Genomic DNA, 24,517 nt, shown 5'->3' on the forward strand with positions numbered 1-24,517 from the left:
CACTAGTTAGAACAAGCATTTGAAACATGACTGTAAATAAAAACAAAAACAAAATATATTTTTTGTAGAGTAGGGTCAGATGCAGTTGTGTCTGTACTTTACTTTACTATTTATAGTTTTGACAACTTTTACTTTTACTCCATTACATTCCTAAAGAAAATAATTTACTTTTTACTCCATACATTTTCTCTGACACCAAAAAGTACTTGTTACATTTTGAATGCTTAACAGGACAGGAAAATTATCCAATTCATGCACTTATCAAGAGAACCGCCCTGGTCATCCTTTTTGAAAAGATGGCGTCGCAGAACATGGCTGACGTTTTACATTCTCCGAACCAATTATGCAATTTTCATATTTTGGGGGGGTTTTGTGCAACTTATTATTTTGCTTATTGTGTACATAATGTTGCTGCTACCGTCTATTATGACCGAAAATAACTTTTCCCTTTAACGAGTCAGACGAGAAGGATATCCTGCTTTCACTGGAACAGGCCGAGATCCAGATCGAGGACGTAGATCAGGGATCCTTCTGAGAAGCCGGAGGCGAGCGAGTAAACTCCCAATGCCTTCCATTTTCCTTGCTAACGTGCAATTGTTAGAAAATAAAATTGATGACCTGCTATTAAGATTATCCTACCAATGGGACATTAAAAACTGTAACATCTTGAATGAAGAAACAAACAATATAGAGCTGGCGGGAATTTCCATGCACCGGCAGAACAGAGACGCTATCTCTGGTAAGACGAGGGGTGGGGGTGTGTGTCTTTTTGTCAGTATTGCTCGCCTGAGGTAAAGTACCTTCTGATAAGCTGTCGACCACACTATCTACCAAGAGAGATCTCATCTGTATTATTCGTAGCCGTCTATTTGCCACCACAAAGCGAAGCTGGCATTAAGACCGCTCTCAACCAACTCTATAAGGCCATAAGCAAAGAAGAAAATGCTCACCCAGAAGCGGCGCTTCTAGTGGCCGGGGACCTTAATGCAGGCAAACTTAAATCAGCTTCACCAAATTTTTACCAGCATGTCACATGTGCAACTGTAACCGATGTGAAATGGCTAGCTATTTAGCGGTGGTGCACGCTAATGGCGTTTCAATCGGTGACGTCACTCACTCTGAGACCTGAAGTAGTTGTTCCCCTTGCTCTGTGGAACGATGGGTAACGATGCTTTGTGGGTGTCAGTTGTTGATGTGTGCAAAGGGTCCCTGGTTTGAGCCCAGATTGGGTCGAGGAGAGGGACGAAAGCAATACTGTTACACAACTAGGTAAAAATAAATCCTAGACCACCTTTACTCCACACACAGAGATACATACAAAGCTCTCCCCCACCCTCCATTTGGCAAATCTGACCACAATTCTATCCTCCTGATTCCTGCTTACAAGCAAAAACTAAAGCAGGAAGTACCAGTGACTCGCTCAATACGGAAGTGGTCAGATGACACGGATGCTACACTACAGGACTGTTTTGCTAGCACAGACTGGAATATGTTCCGGGATTCATCCATTGGCATTGAGGAATACATCACCACAGTCATCGGCTTCATCAATAAGTGCATCAATGACGTCATCCCCAAAGTGACTGTACGTCCATATCCCAACCAGAAGCCATTGTCACACCCTGGCCTTAGTTATCTTTGTTTTCATTATTATTTTAGTTAGGTCAGGGTGTGACATGGGGATGTATGTGTTTTGGTTTGTCTAGGGGTTTGTACGTTTAATGGGGCAGTGTCTTGTCTAGGTGTTTGTATGTCTATGGCTGCCTAGATTGGTTCTCAATTAGAGACAGCTGTGGTTTATTGTCTCTGATTGAGAGCCATATTTAAGGCAGCCATAGGCATTTGGGTTTTGTGGGTAATTGTCTATGTTGTACGTTTGTAGCTTGTGTGTGCACTTACGTCTTTAGCTTCACGATCGTTTGTTGTTTTGTTTCGTTTTGTAATAGTGTTCGTTTCGTGTTTTTCCCTCTTCTAAATAAAAGAAGATGTATTTCTCACACGCTGCGCCTTGGTCCACTCTCTCTCAAGAAGACGATCGTGACAGCCATGGATTACAGGCAAAATCTGCATCGAGTTAAAGGCTAGAGCTGGCGCTTTCAAGGAGCGGGAGACTAATCCGGACTCTAATAAGAAATCCCGCTATGCCCTCAGACGAACCATCAAACAAGCAAAGCGTCAATACAGGATTAAGATTGAATCCTACTACACTGGCTCTGATGCTCGTCGGATGTGACAGGGCTTGCAAACTATTATGGACTACAAAGGGAAACCCAGACACGAGCTGCCCAGTAACGCGAGCCTACCAGACGAGCTAAATGCCTTTTATGCTCGCTTCGAGGCAAGCAACACTGAAGCATGCACGAGAGCACCAGCTGTTCTGGATGACTGTGTGATAACGCTCTCGGTAGCCGATGTGAACAAAACCTTTAAACAGGTCAACATTCACAAAGCCGCTGGGCCAGACGGATTACCAGGATATGTACTCATAGCATGCGCGGACCAACTGTCAAGTGTCTTCACTGACATTTTCAACCTCTCCCTGACCGAGTCTTTAATACGTACATGTTTCAAGCAGACCACCATAGTCCCTGTGCCCAAGGAAGCGAAGGTAACCTGCCTAAATGATTACCGCCCAGTGGCACTCACATCGGTTGTCTTTGAAAGGCTGGTCATGGCTCACATCAACAGCATCCTCCCGGACACCCTAGACCATGGGTGTCAAACTCTGGCCCGCGGGGTAATTATATTTGGCCCGCGAGACAATACCAAATTACTACTAGAGCTGGCCCGCCGGTATTATACAACGCATTCACCGCTAATACTACGAATCCCATAATGCTCTGCTGTTGTTTTCGCGCGCCAATCAGGACAGGACCCAGAAACGCCCTCTCCTCTGTGACAGTAGTCATAGCAACATAGACGCTACCACTGTCAGCGCGCTATCCCTTCCCAAAAATGGCGAAAAGAAAGGCAGAAAACAGGAGCTTTCTGGACAAGTGGGAGGCAGAATATCTGTTTACATATGTAAAAGACAAACCTGTTTGTCTTGTTTGTGGAGTCAACGTGGCTGTAAGTAAGGAGTACAACATTAGACGACACTATGAAGTGAAACACCATGACAAATACAAGGACCTGGACATGACTCAAAGGAGCCAGAAAGTAGAGGAGATGAAAAGAAGTTTGGTTTCACAACAGAATATGTTCAAAAAAGCCACATCACAAAGTGAGGCTGCTGTAAAGGCTAGTTATATAGTGGCAGCAGAGATCGCAAAATCAGCCCGGCCCTTTAATGAGGGAGAGTTCGTGAAAAAGTGCATGATGAATCTCTACCGCCGTGTTCCCATGCGCACAGTTTGCTGAAAAACTCATTGTTCTCGCCGCTGAGTTTAGCCGGCGATTTGCCGACTTCGATGTCCAGAAATGTAGGTTTGAACTGCTTAGTAATCCCTTCGCAGTTGATGTGGAAAATGCACCAACCAACATCCAAATGGAGCTGATTGAACTCCAGTGCAACGACACGCTGAAGTCAAAGTATGATGCTGTGGGCGCCGCACAGTTTCCACGGTTCATCCCTGACACAATGCCTCAGCTCCGCACCCAAGCTGCTCAGATGCTCTCCATGTTCGGCAGCACTTATCTATGCGAGCAACTTTTCTCCTCGATGAAGATGACCAAAACAACTCACAGGAGACGTCTGACTGATGAACACCTTCGCTCGATACTGAGGATTTCTTCAGCTCAGAGCCTGAGCCCAGACATTGATGAACTAGCATCCAAGAAGAGATGCCAGGTATCTGGCTTGGGCACATCAGATTATATCAGTGTGCAATAATTAACGTTTTCTTTGTGCACTTTTTCTTGCTACAAGGCATGGGCTTGAATGGTAAATTGATTTATTATCATTTTATTTGTAAAATTATTAGCCAGTGGAAAAAGTTTATTTTGGTATTTAAATCAGAAGGCTGCAAATAGAAAAGAGGCATACGATTTTTATTTATTTAATAAATGAATGCCATTGATGTGTTTTTTCATTTGAAATTCGATTTTGCATGTCTCCACTATTAAATTATATATTGTATGGTAATAAGCGATGCTTGTTCCATATTCAATGTTAAAGCAAAACTTGTTTGGGTCCATATTAAAAGGTTCATTTGTTCAATGTTGGCCCGCGACTTTGTTCAGGTTTTATATTTTGGCCCACTGGGTATTTGAGTTTGACACCCCTGCCCTAGACCATACTTAAATTTGCATACCGCACAAACAGATCCACAGATGACGCAATCTCAATCGCTCTCCACACCGCCCTTTCTCACCTGGACAAAAGGAACATCTATGTGAGAATGCTGTTCATCAACTACAGCTCAGCGTTCAACACCATAGTGCCCACGAAGCTCATCGCTAAGCTAAGGACCCTGGGACTAAACACCTCCATCTGCAACTGAATCCTGGACTTCCTGATGGGCCGCCCCCAAGTGGTAAGAGTAGGCAACAACACGTCTGCCACACTGATCCTTAACACTCGGGCCCCTCAGGGGTGTGTACAGGAAAAGGAGGGCCGAACAGGCCCCCAATAACATTGATAGGGCTGTAGTGGAGCGGGTCGAGAGTTTCAAGTTCCTTGGTGTCCACATCACCAACAAACTATCATGGTCCAAACATACCAAGACAGTTGTGAAGAGGGCACGACAAAACCTTTCCCCCTCAGGAAATTGAAAAGATTTGGCATGGGCCCCCAGATTTCTACAGCGGCACCATCGAGAGCATCCTGACCGGTTGCATCACCACCTGGTATGGCAACTGCTCTGCATTTGACCGTAAGGCGCTACAGAGGGTAGTGCGAACGGCCCAGTACATCACTGGGGCCAAGCTTCCTGCCATCCAGGACCTATATAATAGGCGGGGTCAGAGGAAAGCCCATAAAATTGTCAGATACTCCAGTCACCCAAGTTATAGACTGTTTTCTCTGCTACCGCACGGCAAGCTGTACCGGAGCGCCACGTCTAGGACCAAAAGGCTCTTCAACAGCTTCTACCCCCAAGCCATTAGACTTCTGAACAATTCATAAAAATCACCACCGAACAATTTACATTGACACCCCCCCTCTTGTACACTGCTGCTACTAATCGCTGTTTGTTTGTTACCTATGCATAGTCACTTTGCCCCCACCTACATGTACAGATTACCTCAACTAGCCTGTACCCCTGCACACTGACTCGGTACCGGTGCCCCTGTATATAGCCTTGTTACTTTTATTCTTATTGTGTTACTTTGAATGATTACTTTTTATTTGAGCCTACTTGTGTAACAGTATAACGTTAAACCGTCCCCTCGCCCCGACATGGGCGCGAACCAGGGACCCTCTGCACACATCAACAACAGTCACCCACGAAGCAGCGTTACCCATCGCTCCACAAAAGCCGCGGCCCTTGCAGAGCAAGGGGCAACCCTACTTATTGTCTCAGAGCAAGTGACGTAACTGATTGAAATGCTACTAGCGCGTACCCGCTAACTAGCTAGCCATTTCACATCCGTTACACTCACCCCCCTTTCAACCTCCTCCTTTTCCGCAGCAACCAGTGATCCGGGTCAACAGCATCAATCTAACAGTATAACTTTACGTCGTCCCCTCGCCCCGACACGGGCGCGAACCAGGGAACCTCTGCACACATCAACAACGGTTGCCCACGAAGCATCGTTACCCATCGCTCCACAAAGGCCGCGGCCCTTGCAGAGCAAGGGGCAACCCTACTTAATGTCTCAGAGCAAGTGAATTAACTGATTGAAATGCTACTAGCGCGTACCCGCTAACTAGCTAGCCATTTCACATCCGTTACACTTGGTAAATATGTATTCTTCTTGAACTGCACTGTTGGTTAAGGGCTTGTAAGGAAGCATTTCACGGTTAAGTCTACACTTGTTGTATTCGGCGCATGTGGCAAATAAAGTTTGATTTGATTTACTGCCTCTGAACTGACTCACTAGACACTTTGTTTGAAAGTTATTGTCGAAGTGTTGGAGTATATCCCAGAATATATATATACAGTATATATTTTTTGTTATTGTGCAGTCTGGTTTGCTTAATATAAGGATTGTGAAATGATTTAAACCATTACTTTTGATACTTAAGTATATTTTAAACCAAATAATTTTACACTTCTACTCAAGTAGTATTTTACTGGGTAACTTTCACTTTTACTTTAGTAATTTTCTAATAAGGTATATTTACTTTAACTCATCTATGACAATTGGGTATTTTTTCCATCACTGGTTAGATGGGACAGTCCGGTCCTCATGAAGCTGTCAGGTAAAAGAGAAGCAGTATAAAGATGTTCTTAATAACGATGCAGGGGGGAGAGCACGAGAGAGCAAAACAGAGAGAGATTGTCAAATACAGGATAATAGAGATGAGGACCCTGTGAAGATGCAATACAGAGGGGAAGGGAACCTCTTTCATGGATAGAGGTACAGTAGAAGTGGGCAAAGAGGTTTTGGATAGAGAGAGAGTATGAGGGAGTGTGGGGTAGTGTATAAAACACAGAGAGTGTGAGGGAGACTGGAGTATGTAACTACCCAGGATGTCAGCAGTAGGTAGACAGGTGTGGTGGAGCTTCCCACTGTAGAACTCCAGACCGATGATGGCGAACATAAGAATGGCGAAGAACAAAAGCAAACCGATCTGGAGCAGGGGCACCATGGCCTTCATGATGGACTTCAGCACGATCTGCAAGCCTGATGATAAAATGTATAACACACACACACACGTGTGAAGAGTTAATGTCTGAGTGCCTCTGAGAATTAGACATTACAGTAAGGTACATATTAAGGTATTATGACACTGTAAATCATATTGATATGCTGGTAGATATTGACTGAACTCACTGGGGATCCCAGAGACCAATTTAAGTGGCCTCAGGACTCTCACCGCCCTCAGGGTCCGCAGATCCACTGGTATGTTCATGTGGGCCCCTGCTGTTGCCAGTATTCTGCAGATAGAAATACATGATCAGATTCAGAATACAAGATTGAATTAATGTTTTCCAGTGGGATCAACGGTTAATAAGCAGTGTGGTTTATGGATAAGCGGTTTTGGGGCGGAAGTGGTGTACACTGAATTATAATTTAGACTGAGTATACCAAACATTAGCAACACCTTCCTAATATTGAGTTGCACCCTTTTTTCCCTCAGAACAGCCTGACTTCGTTGGGGAATGGACTCTACAAGGTTACGAAAGCGTTCCACAGGGATGCTGGCCCATGTTGACTCCAATGCTTCCCACAGTCGTGGCAGTTGGCTGAATGTCCTTTGGGTGGTGGACGATTCTTGATACAAACAAGAAATTATTGAGCGTGAAAAACCCAGTAATGTTGCAGTTCTTGACACAAACCGGCTTTGCACACCTGGATTGTACAATATTTGCACATTATTCTTTTAAAAATTCTTCAAGCTCTTTCAAGTTGCTAGACAGCCATATTCAAGTCTTGCCATAGATTTTCAAGCTGATTTAAGTCATAACTGTAACAAGGCCACTCAGGAACATTCAATGTCGTCTTGGTAAGCAACTCCAGTGTATATTTGGCCTTGTGTTTTAGGTTATTGTCCTGCTGAAAGGTGAATTTGTCTCCGAGTGTCTGTTGGAAAGCAGATTGAACCAGGTTTTTCTCTAAGATTTTGCCTGTGCTTGGTTCTATTCTGTTTCTTTTCATCCTAAAAAACTCCCCCGTCTTTGCCGATGACAAGAATACCTATAACATGATGCAGCCTCCACCATGCTTGAAAATATGAAGAGTGGTACTCAGTGATGTGTTGTGTTGGATTTGCCCCAAACATAACGCTTTCTATTCAGGGCGCACATTTTTTGCAGTTTTACTTTAGTGCCTTATTGCAAACAGGATGCATGTTTTGGAAACATGTTATTCTGTACAAGCTTCTTTCTCTTCACTCTGTCATTTAGGTTAGTATTGTGGAGTAACTACAGTGTTGTTGATCCATCCTCAGTTTTGTCCTATCATAGCCATTAAACTCTGTAACTGTTTTAAAGTCACCATTGGCCTCGTGAAATCCCTGAGCGGTTTCCTTCCTCTCCGGCAACAGAGTAAGGAAGGACACCTGTATCTTTGTAGTAACTGGGTGTATTGATACACCATCCGAAGTGTAATTGATAACTTCACCATGATCAAAAGGATATTCAGTGCCTGCTATTTTTATTTTTACCGATCTACCAATAGGGGCCCTTCTTTGCGAGGCATTGGAAAACTTCCCTGGTCTTTGTGATTGAATCTGTGTTTGAAATTCACTGCTCGAGCAAGGGGTCCTTACAGATAAGTCCATGCAACTTATGTTAACTGCTGAAGTTATTTAGGCTTGCCATAACAAAGGGATTGAATACTTATTGACTCAAGACATTTTAACTTTTCATTTTCAGCTGGACTTTTCTGGTCTGCTTGTGTTGATGTCCTGCAGTAGCTAGCTTGCTAAATCGTCCCTTTCCTAAGCCATGGACGGAGATGGGGATTTGAACTTCCGGTTTTGACTTAACTCTCTGTACAGACCAATGATGATGACAGCGATTCTGATCTAACCATAAATTAATATGTTGGGCCACTGGCCTGAGACAATTGAAGTTTAATATCTAGCCTAGATGTAGCCTAGTAGGCTCGCATTAACTAGCTAGTTAACTTAGATGGTTCATTGTTGCCCATGTGAGGAATTCAGGCTAGCAAGTATTTTAGCTAGGTAGCCTATCACAACAAAAACTAAAAGTGTATATGACAGAGCCATAGACTGTTTTGCCAACAAGAGAGGAGGATGGCATTGGCGTTCAACTAGTCTACAAGTAGGGTCAGTCAACAGTTTTTGTTTTACTTACACACGCACACGCACACACAAACAAACAAACCAACACAGACGAATCAGCACCATGGACAGCCACATGATATTTAGCAACATTGACTGGACTAAATCATTTTTGGTATCTTTAAGTTTGTTTTCAGTGTATTAAACTAAGCATGTATAACCTTGTTGAGCTGATGATGTTTCAATGTTTAAGTTGAAATGGTGCTGGAATAGCGGAGGCAGTGTTCCTGTTGTCTTTGTGCTGACTTGCGGTAACTCTGTGGTTCTAAATCAGTAGTTGTTAGGTAAACTGTAAATATTAACTTGCTTGACCATGCTGCAGGTGATATAACTGTTGGTATGCACTATTTGCTTTGTGGACTTCACCGGACATACGTCCATTTCCGGTTTTGGGATGGAACAAATGTATGTGTCACGCCCTGATCTGTTTCACATGTCCTTGTGCTTGTCTCCACCCCCCTCAAGGTGTCACCCATCTTCCCTATTATCCCCTGTGTATTTATACTTGTGTTCTCTGTCTGTTTGTTGCCAGTTCGTCTTGTCCGTTCAAACTTGCCAGCATTTTTCCTGTCAGCTCCTTTCATTTCCCAGCCTCTCTTTGCTAGTCCTCCCGGTTTTGACCTTTGCCTGTCCTGACCCTGTACCCGCCCGCCTGACCTCTCTGCCTGAGCCTGAGCCTGCCGTCCTGTACCTTTGCTCCACCCCTGGATTACTGAACTCTGCCTGACCCTGAGTCCACCTGCCACCCTGTACCTCTGCCTTACCCTGTATTTTCGACCCTGCCTGCCTTGACCTGTCTTTGTCTGCCTCTGTTTGCTACAATAAACAGTGTTACTTGACAGTCTGCATCTGGGTCTTACCTTGATCCCTGATAGTGTGTGTAGTTGAAACTATTCCGACACTGTGTGACTGTTGTCTTTTTGTTGTCACAGCCTTATTGTATATCCTGGTGGTGTATGAACTAATGGGTTATAGAGCAAACAACGCAATTATCACAACATAGGTTGTAATATGGCTTTTTTACTGATTTGTCTTGGCTTCCCCAGTGATGTTATCCACGCACCGCTACTGGTCAGGAATGCAGCGTACAGTACAAGATATACAGTGTATACAGTACATAGAGACTGTGAATTTGCCTTTCTTTGCCTCCTGTTGGTTGCTGTAAATGGTGTTTCAATGTTTCCGTGTGTGGGTGGAGGGCTGTCAATACGGTTGTTGAGGGATGTGAGATTTGGTTTGTACTCTCTCCCTCCAGAGAGAGCCACACTGAATGATGTCTGTGTTCTTACCTACTGATAATGTCTCTCTGAATGTAATGTGATCAGATTGACAATAAATAATAATCAGTGGTGTAGTCAATGATTTATACACTGAGTATACCAAACATTAGGAACACCTTCCTAATATTGAGTTGCACCCCCTTTTGCCCTCAGAACAGCCTCAATTCATCAGGGCATGGACTCTACAAGGTGTTGAAAGCGTTCCACAGGGATGCTGGGCCATGTTGACTCCAATGCTTCCCACAGTTGTGTTAAATTGTCTGGATGTCCTTTGGGTGGTGGACCATTCTTGATACACACAGGAAACTGTTGAGCATGAAAAACTCGTTGCAGCGTTGCAGTTCTTGACACAAACCGGTGCACCTGGCACCTACTACCATATCCCTTAAAAATGCGGTCTTGGCCATTCACCCTCTGAATGGCACACATTGACAATCCATGTCTCAATTGTCTCAAGGCTTAAAAATCCTTCTTTAACCTGGCTCCTCCAATGCATCTACATTGATTGAAATGGATATAACAAGTGACATCAATAAGGGCTTTCACCCTTAAAGCTATGAATGCCGCATGAATGCATGCAGCATTATACTCAGTGTATATTAGTGTTTTGTTGTACATACTTTTTTCTTTCTTTTTTACAAATGTTCGAATTTCTTTCCACAGTACAGTACAGAGTAGTTTGTGTAGATCATTGACAAAAAATGGCTATTAAATTCCTTTTAATCCCACTTTGTAACGCAACAAAATGGCAAAAAAGTCAAGAGGTGGGAATACTTTCTGAAGGCACTGCAGATTAATAGATTCACTCACACACGTCAGAGCTGTGGATTGTGGGCGAGGGTGTGTGTGTGTGTGTGTGTGTGTGTGTGTGTGTGTGTGTGTGTGTGTGTGTGTGTGTGTGTGTGTGTGTGTGTGTGTGTGTGTGTGTGTGTGTGTGTGTGTGTGTGTGTGTGTGTGTGTGTGTGTGTGTGTGTGTGTGTGTGTGGAGGGGTGCAGAAAGCACATGGCAGAAACTCAAGTGTGGGCCCACGCAATATTCGCTGAAAGCGGAGAGAGAGAGGGACAGAGAGAGAGAGAAAGAGGGAGAGAGATTGATGAAAAGAAGGAGCGAGAGATTGAAGGAGAGAAAGAGGGTAAGAGAGAGAGCGTGGACAGAACGAGAGAGAGGGGGGTTGTCCTGAGACTGGGGAGAGAGCAAGAGAGAGCAAGAGAGAGAGAGAGAGAGAGAGAGAGAGAGAGAGAGAGAGAGAGAGAGAGAGAGAGAGAGAGAGAGAGAGAAAGAGAGAGAGAGAAAGAACACATGGAAACCATATGTTTTCTGTATTTGATACCAGTCCACCTATTCCGCTTCAGCCATTACCACGAGCCCGTCCTCCCCAATTAAGGTGCCACCAACCTCCTGTGGTGGAGAGGTGTAGGAGTCTACAGCCAGCAAACACATTTAACAAAAGCTGGTCTGGTGGGGGGGGACTGGTTTTGACATTGGTTTGGTTTGCTCTCAGAATCACACGACCAATAGCCTTGTCCCAGATCTGTTTGTGCTTTTGCCAACACCACTGCTGTCACTGTCAAGCCAAACATGACAATGAGTGACAGTTGATATGATAGCACAAACAGACTGGCACTCAGGCTACACAAACCAACTGTCACATAAACAGTTAAAACAACCAGTTCCTGCATTGGAGAAATACACTAGCTAATAGAGATGAGTATTTTCAGTAGTTGTTAATGTAAGGGATTGATAGGAGTAGCATCGGCAGAAATCTGGAATTGATTTATGTTGTTTAAGTGTTTGTTTTGTCGTCATTCATTCACGCTACTCTGAATGGTTGCTCCACTTTCACGGTCACCTCATAGTGTAACACTGTATTGTACTGAAACTGACTTTTAAGTGATTGAATTCATTACATGAACAGAATGCGGCCTGCCAGCCTCTCCCACACACCTCCACCTACACGGAGAACCAGCACTGAACACTGAGAGGGACAAATAGAGAAAAGGAGAGAGACAATAACTGTAATCTAAACATCACGTCGCTGCCATTATAAGACAACTCTGCTTACAGCTAACGACAACAACACAAACAGAGGAGTCCTGTACGTAAATTACACCAAAGGGGTAAGTTGAACCAGCCTTGTTTCTAGGAAACCAGACACAAAATGAATAATTTCACCAAATATTTCATGGAGTCTGTGAAGGAAGAAACCACATGGAAGTGGTGAGCAAGTTAGATCCAAAAAACTGATTTTCACCAAGTCAAATGTACTTATTGTGTTAGAGGATTCATGATGCTTCTATCTAAACCAACATAGATCATTTTACAATTGTTCTATACATTAGTTGGGGTCTATAAGATTCAATATGAGGTCCTAAACTTACTGTAGTATGAAAGTGCATCCTTGTAGCTGTGTGGGCTAATATAGTCAAAATGTTTGCCAAGGGGTAAATTGAGTCTATGGCCATGGGGTATGTTGAGCCAATGGTTGAGCCGATGGCAATTAGAGCAAATTTAAATGTTTTCTTCCTAGGCATAATGCAAGGCATTATCGCTGGGATACAAGGTAACAACAGGGTCCGGCCTATGTTAAAACTGTTTCAAAAAGTACAAATTGTTTTTTAGATGTTAAGCCTCTGTTAAAAGATGCTTAAAATTATTAAAAGATTGTGTTGATTGTGTTTGTGTTTGTTTGATTGTGTTGTCTTGTGTTTGGGAAAAAAGGATAGTTATGGTAGTGGTAATATTGCATTCATTACATAAATTTGTAGGCGGCTTATCTTACCCTGTCTCGCGGCTCAACTTACCCCATATCCGGGCAAAGTTGTGCCAAGAAACCACATTTTTTAGACAAGCTAGCTTTTCAAAACTGTAATGTTTACATGATTCTAATTATTTCCAGGGATACACAACATGGTGAAATATATGTAGATATGTTTTCTTTGATGGAGTGCTGCTGAATGTAAAACATGGCTCAACTTACCCCACGCCTATAGATGACTGTACTAGACTTAAGTGCATTATCTTCCATTTAACTTCATAAACATAATGTTTTATAAAACGTTTAGCGTGCTTCCATTGGGATTAGTAAAGCATGCGGCATTAAACCATTATTAGTCACAGAATAAATAGCTGGGCCTGTGTTTTCCCAACCACTACCCACATGGGACCAGAAACCATTGTTTATACAGTTCAACTAGCACAGCAAGATTGGAAATGAGCCCCCCCCACCCAATCCCCCCCATCCATCTCCTCCCTTCCCCCCTATATTATAAGTGCTGTATAATAAGTGCTGTATAATATTGCCAATGCTGTGTACAGACTGAAAATGGAGAGAAAGGGAATCAAGAGGTGGACTGAATATATGTTGAGGAGCTGGGAGTGTCCACTGTAGCTGTGTGTGAGGTGTGAGGCGATGCCGAGTACAGGTAATCCACACACACACACACAGCATGGAGTAGCTGTCTCTGTGCCAGATGGCTAATAAATCATTCAGAACACCCTCCCAAATATATTATGAATCAGAGCTAAGTGTCCCACACACACACACTCTAACAGGAACAGCAGAGAGACAGCATGAGGAGAGGCAGGTGATGGCTGGGGGGTGAGGGGAGTATGGAGGATGAGCTGGTCTGGCACATACAGTAGAGAGAGGGGTGAGGGGGCGAGGGGTGAGAGTTGAGGAGTGGGGAAGGTGAGTTGGTCTGTGGTCTGAATGTGTCATTCAGGCTGACACATACATTGAAGAGGGGTCAGTAGTACAGTACAATGAAATGCCGTTTGGCATAGAGGGTATCCAGCAAACCAGGAGCATTCCCAGAACATTAGCTAAGATTCCCATTAAGTTCTAGTTAGGGTTGTATCTAACATTAGGATGATAACAAAACCAAAACATTCAAAAATCAAATGTTTTTTTATGTTTAAAATTAAATATCCTTGGTATGTTCACCTAGCATTCACTAAAATGTTCCCAGAAATTCAAAATTGGTTCTGTAAACATTAGTTAAGTTGTGGCAAATGTTCTCATAACACAAAAACTGTCCAGTTGTGCTGACCCCACAATGTTCAGTCGTGATGTCCCCACAATGTTCCCAGAACATTGTGGGAACAGTCGGGTGGGAACATTGTGAGGACATCACAAAATATGAACTGACCTGTTGTACGGATTATTATACAATGTTTATTTTAGGGTGCAAAAAACATTCACCTGATGTTCACCGTGCTTCTACACCTGCATTGCTTGCTGTTTGGGGTTTTAGGCTGGGTTTCTGTACAGCACTTTGAGATATCAGCTGATGTAAGAAGGGCTATATAAATACATTTGATTTGATTTGATTTGATGTTTCAAGAACATTCTCAGAACACATTTTTTATGTTATTTAAAAGCTCCCAGAACATTTAATTAGGTTGTGGGAACAGTGTGGGTACATTAAAAGAGAGAGGTTCGCAAAGCACAAAATATGCTCAGTTGTGATGACATTCATAAAATGTTTAAGTTAGGTTACACAGGACATTCCCTTAATGTTCTTTAAAGGTTCCCAGAACATGTAATTAAGTTATGTGAGTTGTCTGTAATGTTGCAGGAATATTCTTGTGACATGTACATATTGTACTTAATACATAGCACACAGCACTCCCCCAATGTTCCACAATGTTCCACAATTTCCAAATAAGTAATTTGTTCATAGCATATTTGTTTTAGCTTTAACATCATATTCAATTGATGTTCACACAATATGCATTTTAAATTCTCTTGGAGATCCTCAGAATATTTCAATAACATTTAGAAAATGTTATATTTCCTTTTCACCTAATATTACCACAACATTCTCAGCATGTACATTTCTAGTTCCTTAATAAAGCAGATTATAATACATCCCTATGTTCCACTCCAGATTGAATGACATTTCACATTTGAGGATTGTATTACAGGCCCACTACAAGGTGATATAGACACATGGCATTTCATTCGTAGAACATTGTGATTGGATATCAGTCCTTGGCCGAAACATTGAGTCTTGTATTTATCCACATCCTCATTCAAGACATAGACCAAATGGCACAGTTCTAAGCAATCTTGTATCTATACCTTTCAAGCCAACCCCAAGGCTATTTCATATAGAGGGTTACCTACTGATCAGAGCATGTTTGTGTTAGAGACTCCATCTGATCTGAATCCCAAAGATGTGGTCTTAGACAGATGAATGTAAATGTCGGTTTGATTTTGAAAATTGATCTTATTTTAATTCTGTCTTCTCAAACTAACTCGGACGTTTTGATAATTGCTGAGACTTGTTTAAAAAAAGTCTGTGCCAGACTCCGATGTGTCTAAATGGATAGAATGTTTATAGATCTGACAGAGATGGGGGTGTCACCATATTCATAAAGAACAACTTGAATGTTACTGTGTGTGTTATCACCTCTGTCCCTAAGCAATTTGAATGTCTTGTCCTAAATGTGGGCCTTGGTAATAATGCCCAACTAACATTAGTGGAAGTTTATTGTTCTCCCGCGACTGAGCTAAATTTAACTCAACTGATAACTAAATCAACACACCCCAACTTAAAACAGCCTGAAATATCAACTTTCATTTCAACTTTCATTCTGACAAACACCCCTCATAAGTTTACTGCCAATGGAATCTTTGCTAATGAGCTCAGTGACCATTGTCCCATTGCCTGCATCAGAGATTTTAAGCTACCGAAATCATGTCCACGCATTATTACAAAGATACATTTTAGAACGTTCGATGAACAATATTTCCTGTGTAACCTGGGATTGTATGATTGGGAGGATGTGTCCTCTATCTCTGATTCGTATCAGGCCCTTGAATGTTTTACCTCTCTGTTTAACTCTGTTGTAGATAAACATGCCTCATATAAGAGATTAAGGGTAAAGGACAGATCTAACCCATGGTTCACACATGAATTGTCTGAAAGATTTCATGAAAGAAACTTGCTTGGAGTAAGGATAGATTGACTGATTCTTCCCGTGACTGGTAGTCCTTCAGACGTTTGAGAAATATATGTCTTAATCTGTTTCGAAAAGCAAAGGAAGCATACTTCTTCAATTGTGTATCGGAGAGTGGTGGAAATCCAGCAAAATTCTGGAAAGTGGTCAAATCTTTAAGAATAAACTCCATCCCCCCATTGCCCCAGCAGGCTGTGACAGCCTCTGGTCCCATAACAGACACCAATTGAATGTGTGGTGCTTTCACTAACCATTTAGCCCCAGCTGGCCATCTATTTGTAAAAATTGCTTCTGAAAATATCTCAAGCTCCACTACATGGCCAAAAGTATCTGGACACCTGCTCGTCGAACATCTCATTCCAAAATCATGGCCATTAATATGAAGTTGGTCCCCCCTTTGCTGCTATAACAGCCTCCACTCTTCTATGAAGGCTTTCCACTAAATGTTGGAACATTCCTGTGGAGACTTGCTTCCATTCAGCCCCAAGAGCATTAGTGAGGTCGGACAGTGTTGTTGGACGATTAGGCCTGGCTCGCAGTCTGCGTTTCAATTAATCCCAAAGGTGTTCGATAAGGTTACGGTTAGGGCACTGTGCACAGGGCATTGTCCCGCTGAAACAGTAAAGGGCCTTCCACAAACTGTTGCCACAAAGTTGGAAGCACAGAATCATCTAGAATGTAATTCTATGCTGTAGCATTAAGATTTCCCTTCACTTGAACTAAGGGGCCTAGCCCGAACCATGAAAAACTTCCACAGACCATTATTCCTCCTTACCAAATGTTACAGTTGGCACTATCATTGGGGAAGGTAGCATTCTCCTGGCATTCTCCTAGCATTCAAACCCAGATTTGTCGGTCGGACTGCCAGATGGTGAAGCGTGATTTATCACTCCAGAGAACGCGTTTCCACTGCTCAAGAGTCCAATGGCAGCGATCTTTACACCACTCCAGCCGACGCTTGGCATTGCGTATCGTGATCTTAGGCTTGTGTGCGGCTGCTCAGCCATGGAAACCCATTTCATCAAGCTCCCGACGAACAGTTCTGTGCTGACGTTGCTTCCAGAGGCAGTTTGGAACTCGGTAGTGAGGGAAACGCTGCTTCGAGGGTGGCTGTTGTCGATGTGTTCCTCGTTCAAGCCCAGGTAGGAGCGAGGAGAGGGACGGAAGCTATACTGTTACACTGGCAATACTAAAGTGCTTATAAGAACATCCAATAGTCAAAGGTATATGGAATACAAATGGTATAGAGAGAAATAGTCCTATAAATACTATATTAACTACAACCTAAAACCTATTACCTTGGAAAATTGAAGTATCATGTTAACTAGCGGCGAGGAGAGGGATGGAAGCTATACTGTTACACTGGCAATACTAAAGTGCCTATAAGAACATCCAATAGTCAAAGGTATATGAAATACAAATCGTATAGAGAGAAATAGTCCTATAATTCCTATAATAACTACAACCTAAAACTTCTTACCTGGGAATATTGAAGACTCATGTTAAAAGGAACCACCAGCTTTCATATGTTCTCATGTTCTGAGCAAGGAACTTAAACGTTAGCTTTTTTACATGGTACATATTGCACTTTTACTTTCTTGTCCAACACTTTGTTTTTGCATTATTTAAACCAAATTGAACATGTTTCATTATTTATTTGAGGCTAAATTGATTTTTATTGATGTATTATATTAAGTTAAAATAAGTGTTCATTCAGTATTGTTGTAATTGTCATTATTACAAATAAATAAAAAAATTGGCCGATTAATCCGTATCGGCTTTTTTGGTCCTCCAAAAATCGATTTCGGTATCGGCGTTGAAAAATCATAATCGATCGACCTCTAGTTTGGACCATTCTAGTTTGTTGTTGATGTGGACACCAAGGAACTTGAAGCTCTCAACCTGCTCCACTACAGCCCTGTCGATGAGAATGGGGGCGTGCTCGGTCCTCCTTTTCCTGTAGTCCACAATCATCTCCTTAGTCTTGGTTACGTTGAAGGATATGTTGTTATTATGGCAACACCCGGCCAGGTCTCTGACCTCCTCCCTATAGGCTGTCTCGTCGTTGTCGGTGATCAGGCCCACCACTGTTGTGTCATCTGCAAACTTAATGATGGTGTTGGAGTCATGCCTGGCCATGCAGTCGTGGGTGAACAGGGGGTACAGGAGGGGACTGAGCATGCACCCCTGGGGAGCTCCAGTGTTGAGGATCAGCGTGCAGATGTGTTGCTACCTACCCTCACCACCTGTGGGCGGCCAGTCAGGAAGTCCAGGATCCAGTTGCAGAGGGAGGTGTTTAGGCCCAGGGTCCTTAGCTTAGTGATGAGCATTGAGGGTACTATGGTGTTGAACGCTGAGCTGTAGTCAATGAATAGCATTCTCACATAGGTGTTCCTTTTGTCCAGGTGGGAAAGGGCAGTGTGGAGTGCAATAGAGATTGTTTGGGCGGTATCTGTCTGGCGGTATGCAAATTGGAGTGGGTCTAGAGTTTCAGGGTTAATGGTGTTGATGTTGAGCCATCACCAACCTTTCAAAGCACTTCATGGTTACGGACGTGAGTGCTACGGGTCTGTAGTCATTTAGGCAGGTTGCGTTTCTGTTCTTGGGCACAGGGAGTATGGTGGTCTGCTTGAAACAAGTTGGTATTACAAACTCAGACAGGGACATGTTCAAAATGTCAGTGAAGACACCTGCCAATTGGTCAGCACATGCCCGGAGAACACGTCCTGGTAATCCGTCTGGCCCCACAGTCTTGTGTATGTTGACCTGTTTAAAGGTCTTACTCACGTCGGCTACGGAGAGCGTGATCACACAGTCGTCCGGAACAGCTGTTGCTCTCATGCATGCCTCAGTGTTGCTTGCCTCGAAGCGAGTGATTTAGCTCATCTGATAGGCTCGTGTCACTGGGCAGCTTGCCGCTGTGCTTCCCTTTGTAGTCTGTAATAGTTTGCAAGCCATGCCACATAAGACGAGCGTCCGAGCCGGTGTAGTATGATTCAATCTTAGCCCTGTATTGACGCTTTGCCTGTTTGATGGTTCGTCGCAGGGCAGAGCAGGGCAGAGCAGGATTTTTTGTAAGCTTCCGGGTTAGAGTCCAGCACCTTGAAAGCGGCAGCTCTACCCTTTAGCTCAGTGCGAATGTTGCCTGTAATCCATGGCTTCTGGTTGGGGTATGTACGTACAGTCACTGTGGGGACGACGTCCTCGATGCACTTATTGATTAAAGCCAGTGACTGATGTGGTATACTCCTCAATGTCATCGGAAGAATCCCGGAACATGTTCCATTCTGTGATAGCAAGACAGTCCTGTAGTTTAGCATCTGTTTCATCTGACCACTTTTTTATAGACCGAGTCACTGGTGCTTCCTGCTTTTATTTTTGCTTGTAAGCAGGAATCAGGAGGATAGAGTTGTGGTCGGATTTACAAAATGGAGGGCGATGGAGAGCTTTGTACGCATCTCTGTGTGTGGAGTACAGGTGATCTAGAATTTTTTTCCCTCTGGTTGCACATTTAACATGTTGATGGAAATTTGGTATAACTGATTTAAGTTTCCCTGCATTAAAGTCTTCGGCCACTAGGAGTGCCGCCTCTAGGTGAGTGTTTTCCTGTTTCCTTATTTCCTTATACAGCTGACAGAGTGCGGTCTTAGTGCCAGCATCTGTCTGTTGTGGTAAATAAACAGCCACGAAAGGTATAGCTAAAAACTCTCTAGGCAAGTAGTGTGGCCTGCAATTTATCACAATATACTCTACTTCAGGCGAGCAAAATCTAGAGACTTCCTTAGATTTCGTGCACCAGCTGCTGTTTACAAATATGCACAGACCGCCCTCCCTCGTCTTACCGGAGTGTGCTGTTCTATCTTGTCGGTGCAGTGTGTATCCCGCTAGCTGAATATCCATGTCGTCATTCAGCCACGATTCCGTGAAACATAGGATATTGCAGTTTTTGATGTTCCGTTGGTAGGATATTCGTGATCGTACCTCGTCTAATTTATTGTCCAATGATTGCACGTTGGCGAGTAGTATTGTCGGTAACGGCAGCTTTCCCAGTCGCCTTCTCCGGGTCCTGACCAGGCATCCGGCTCTTTGTCCTCTGTACCTGCGTCGCTTCCTCTTGCAAATAACGGGGATGTCGGCCCTGTGGGGTGTTTGGAGAATGTCTTGTGGCAGCTTTCCCAGTCGTCCTTGTTGTAGAATTTGTTTTTGTCTAATCCGAGGTGAGTGATCGCTGTCCTGATATCCAGAAGCTCTTTTTTTTGCCGTAAGATACGGTTGCAGAAACATTATATACAAAATAAGTTACAAATAACACGAAAAAAAACCACATAAAAGCACAATTGTTTGGGCGCCCGTAAAACTGCTGCCATTTCTTCCGGCGCCATTGATCATCCTTGAGATGTTTCTACAACTTGATTGGAGTCCACCCGTGGTAAATTCAATTAACCACCAAGACTCTTCCTAGAGCTGGCTGCCTGGCCAAACTGAGCAATCTAGGGAGAAGAGCCTTGGTCAGGGAGGTGACCAAGAACCTGATGGACACACTGACAGTGCTCTAGAGTTCCTCTATGGAGATGGGATTACCTTCCAGAAGGACAACCATCTCTGCAGCACTCCACCATTCAGGCCTTTATGATAGATTGGCCAGACCGAAGCCATTCCTCAGTTAAAGGCCTCACAGCCCTTTTGGACTTTGTCAGATGGCACCTAAAGGACTCAGATCATGAGAAACAAGATTCTCTGGTCTGATGAAACCAAGATTGAACTCTTTGGCCTGAATGTCAAGCTCTACGTCTGGAGGAAACCTGGCACCATCCCTATGGTGAAACATGGTGGTGGCAGCATCATGCTGTGGGGATGTTTTTCATCGGCAGGGACTAGGAGACAAGTCAGGATCGAGGGAAAGATGAACGGAGCAAAGTACAGAGAGATCCTTGAATGAAACCTGCTCCAGAGCACTCAGGATCTCAGACTGGGGCGAAGGTTCACTTTCCAACAGGACAATGACCCTAAGCACACAGCCAAGACTATGCATGAGTGGTTTTGGGACAGGTCTCTGAATATTCTTGAGTGGCCCAGCCAGAGCCAAGACTTGAACTTGATTGAATATCTCTGAAGAGACCTGAAAATAGCTGTGTAGTGATGCTCCCCATCCAATCTGACAGAGCTTGAGAGGAACTGCAGAGAAGAATGGGGGAAACTCCCCAAATACAGGTGTGCCAAGAAGATTCAAGTCTGTAATCACTGCCAAAGGTGCTTCAACAAAGTACTGTGTAAAGGGTCTGAATACTTATGTAAATTTAATATTTCAGTTTTTTATTTTTAACCTTTTCACATGTGAGTTCCAAATATCTCTAACCATCGCCCCAGCGTGAGTTGTTTTATGGCCGTGATGTCAGAATGCACTCACTGTTCCAAAATGTGATTGTTACCCAGCAGGACAGTTAACACGTGCTGCATGCTAATTTTCTATAGGCTATGTTTCAACTTGTCAATTTCCAAGTATTTTCTAACAATAGTTTGAATTGAGGTGTGTTCGACCTCATTAATTCAGATGGAAGTTGCCCATTTCAGTGTAGATTACAATTTATGTTTGAGGCTTTACTGAGCCGCGCGCACGTGTGTGTATGTGTGTGTTTATGGTTTTTGTGGTGTGTAAATGATTTTATAACTGCCGGGTAAAAAATGACCCTATGACAATCTTTGTACCCTGGTAGTGTACAGCTTTCATGGAAATATGAACAAAGGCGATATTTCACTTTTTCTAATGTTGGGGTCAATCTAGGAAAACTCATAAAACTTTAAGTTGAAAATGTTTTAATTTAGTGGGTTTTCTCTGCTGTTGAACATAGTGGCGGGTCATTTTTGACCTTAAGACAACACAAGGGTTAAGTATCAAAAGTAGAATTAAAAGTATAAATCGTTTCACATTCCTTATATTAAGCAAACCAGACGGCGCCATTTTCTTGTTTTTTAAACTTACGGATAGCCAGGGGCACGGTCCAACAATCAGACATAATTTACAAATGAAGCATGTGTTTAGTGAGTCTGCCAGATCAGAGGCAGTAGGGATGACGATGTATGTTCTCTTGATAAGTATGCGAATTAGACCATTTTCCTGTCCTGCTAAGCATTCAAAATGTAACGAGTACTTTTGGGTGTCAGAGAAAATGTATGGAGTAAGGAATGTACTGAAGTAAAAGTAAAAGTAGTCAAAAATATAAATAGTAAAGTACAGATACCCCAAAAAACTACTTAAGTAGTACTTTAAAGCAGACCTTCTTAAAGTATGGGTCGCGACACTTAATGGTGGGTCGCGACGTGTCAGAGTAAATGTATACTTATTTCATTAATTACTGGAATTGATTTGCCCAAGTGCAGCCGTCTCTGCTCAGTTTGCCAGCTGCGCGAGTGGGAGGGAGATGCCCGTTTACTTCACGGTTTACCGGATCTTTTTTCTGCAGTTTTCTTGAAGATCACTCCGCGACACACGCTGCGACGCTGTTGTTCAGGCGGCAGATGAATAGCTGTCAGCCACTGACTTGTCATTCCCACTCGCCATCACTAACCGCTGTCATCAAATGGACTCATGCTAGCCACAAGTTCTGACTGAGCTCAATTGTCATGAAACGCAAATACAGCGATACGTTTCTCTCTCTTTCATACAAACTTATAACGAGGAGCGCCCACAATGTGTTTTCTGCGGGGAAGTGCTTAGTAGTGCTTCGACAGTGGAAAAGTAAGTCAGCTAGTATTGTTGTCATTTTATAACAGGCGAGGACAGCAGAAATAAGGGAGTACTGACTAACTCTCATAGTAGTAGATGTGAGTTTGTCTTTCAAACAATCCCCTGGCCTTGTAAACAGCTAATTGCTAACATTAGCCAAAGCAAGCTAGCTACTGTAACAGTACAGATGAAGATGAAAAATGATCAGGCTTACTGTACATTTTACTGTTGAAATTATTGTTGATAACTAGTCTAGGTTGGAACTGTTGCTGTTAAAATACAAGTAATAATTGTTATTCTTAACTGGAATAAACTGATTGAAGCAAGATGCTTTTTGAGGCAGTTCTGGGTTGCTCATCTACAGCAGGAAGCGGTCTCCTGCCTGACTGAGAAGCAGTAGATTTTCTGATCCAGTTTGGCACCACATACCTATGCGAGCCAAGGTTCACAACTCTGACATACTTAAAAAACAAGTACAGAAACAGTTTCAAGGCTGAGCATCACCTCAGTGTTGCACTGTTAAAAACAGAGCCCAGAATAGACATGCTTGTTGACAACCTCAACCGGCCACACACCTCTCATTAGGACTGTGTGTGTGTGTGTGTTTTCTGGTCTACATCTGTGTGATGTGATATATCAGTTTATTCCAGTTCAGAATAAAAACATATGTATTTTAACAGCAACAGTTCCAACCTAGACTTTCTTTCAACAATAATTTATACAGTAAGATGTACAGTAGGCCTGCATCCCAGGCTGAAAAAGTTTAAGAACCCCTGCTTTAAAGTATTTTTACTTAAGTGCTTTACACCACTGTTATTTATATATTGTAACAAGTGGTAACTATCCCACCACTGGGATATGGATATGCTCTTAAAGAACTCATACACTTGTGTAAGCCACATTAAAACTACCACCTCTGTATAGGTGCATATATTGTAGCTATCCAGTTGTCCAACTAATTCAGAATGCAGCAGCCTGTCTGCTAACAAAGACCAGAAGGAGAGCACACGTAACATCTATTTTAAAGTCCCTGTATTGGTTTCCTTTTAGTTTTAGAATCGATCTAAAAAACAGTGTTCAACTTTAACATGTGATAACAATACAACAGATTAACCTGAATGACATTTACTCTTACGGGTGACCAAAAATATCTATCTGAAAGCCACACCCTACTAAGCCACGCCTCCAGTCTTCTGATCTGACCCGCTGGGTCATATCTCAACAATCTAGCATCAATAACCCTGCATCAATAACCCGACCTTGCTCTTTTTAAAGAAAACAACCCAACTAAGTGACCCAATGCCTGCAACCCAGCAATTGGGTCATCGAAACAACCCAGCATTTTTTTGAGTAGAGAGAAATTGACTAGTGATAAGAGGGTTGCAATTTCAAATCCTTGGAGCTGGAAACCCCACCTCTGTATAGGTGCATATATTGTAGCTATCCAGTTGTCCAACTAATTCAGAATGCAGCAGCCTGTCTGCTAACGAAGACCAGAAGGAGAGCACATGTAACATCTATTTTTAAGTCCCTGTATTGGTTTCCTTTTAGTTTTAGAATTGATTTAAAAAATTGCTTTATTGCTTTTTAAAGCACTTAGTGGCCTTGCACTCGAATACATGTCTGATATGCTTTTAAGATATGTGCCTGGTCGGTCCATCAGATCCTCTGGCAAAGGCCAGAATAAAACGTTT

At 43.0% G+C, this 24,517-nt stretch overlaps 1 protein-coding gene across 6 annotated transcripts in view; it reads right to left on the minus strand.

Moving 5' to 3' along the window:
- LOC129824140 (voltage-dependent R-type calcium channel subunit alpha-1E-like) overlaps nt 1-24,517 on the minus strand; it is a 100,847-nt gene that overhangs the window by 43,302 nt on the left and 33,028 nt on the right. For all 6 annotated transcript variants that reach the window (XM_055883521.1, XM_055883520.1, XM_055883519.1 and 3 more), the window contains 2 exons: nt 6,880-6,983; nt 6,571-6,729 (listed from right to left, as the gene is read on the minus strand). In XM_055883521.1, the coding sequence (XP_055739496.1) occupies nt 6,571-6,729; nt 6,880-6,983 (263 nt within the window). The remainder of the gene's footprint in view (nt 1-6,570; nt 6,730-6,879; nt 6,984-24,517) is intronic.

This window comes from Salvelinus fontinalis, chromosome 26, assembly GCF_029448725.1.
Source record: "Salvelinus fontinalis isolate EN_2023a chromosome 26, ASM2944872v1, whole genome shotgun sequence".
Classification (NCBI taxonomy): Eukaryota; Metazoa; Chordata; class Actinopteri; order Salmoniformes; family Salmonidae; genus Salvelinus; species Salvelinus fontinalis.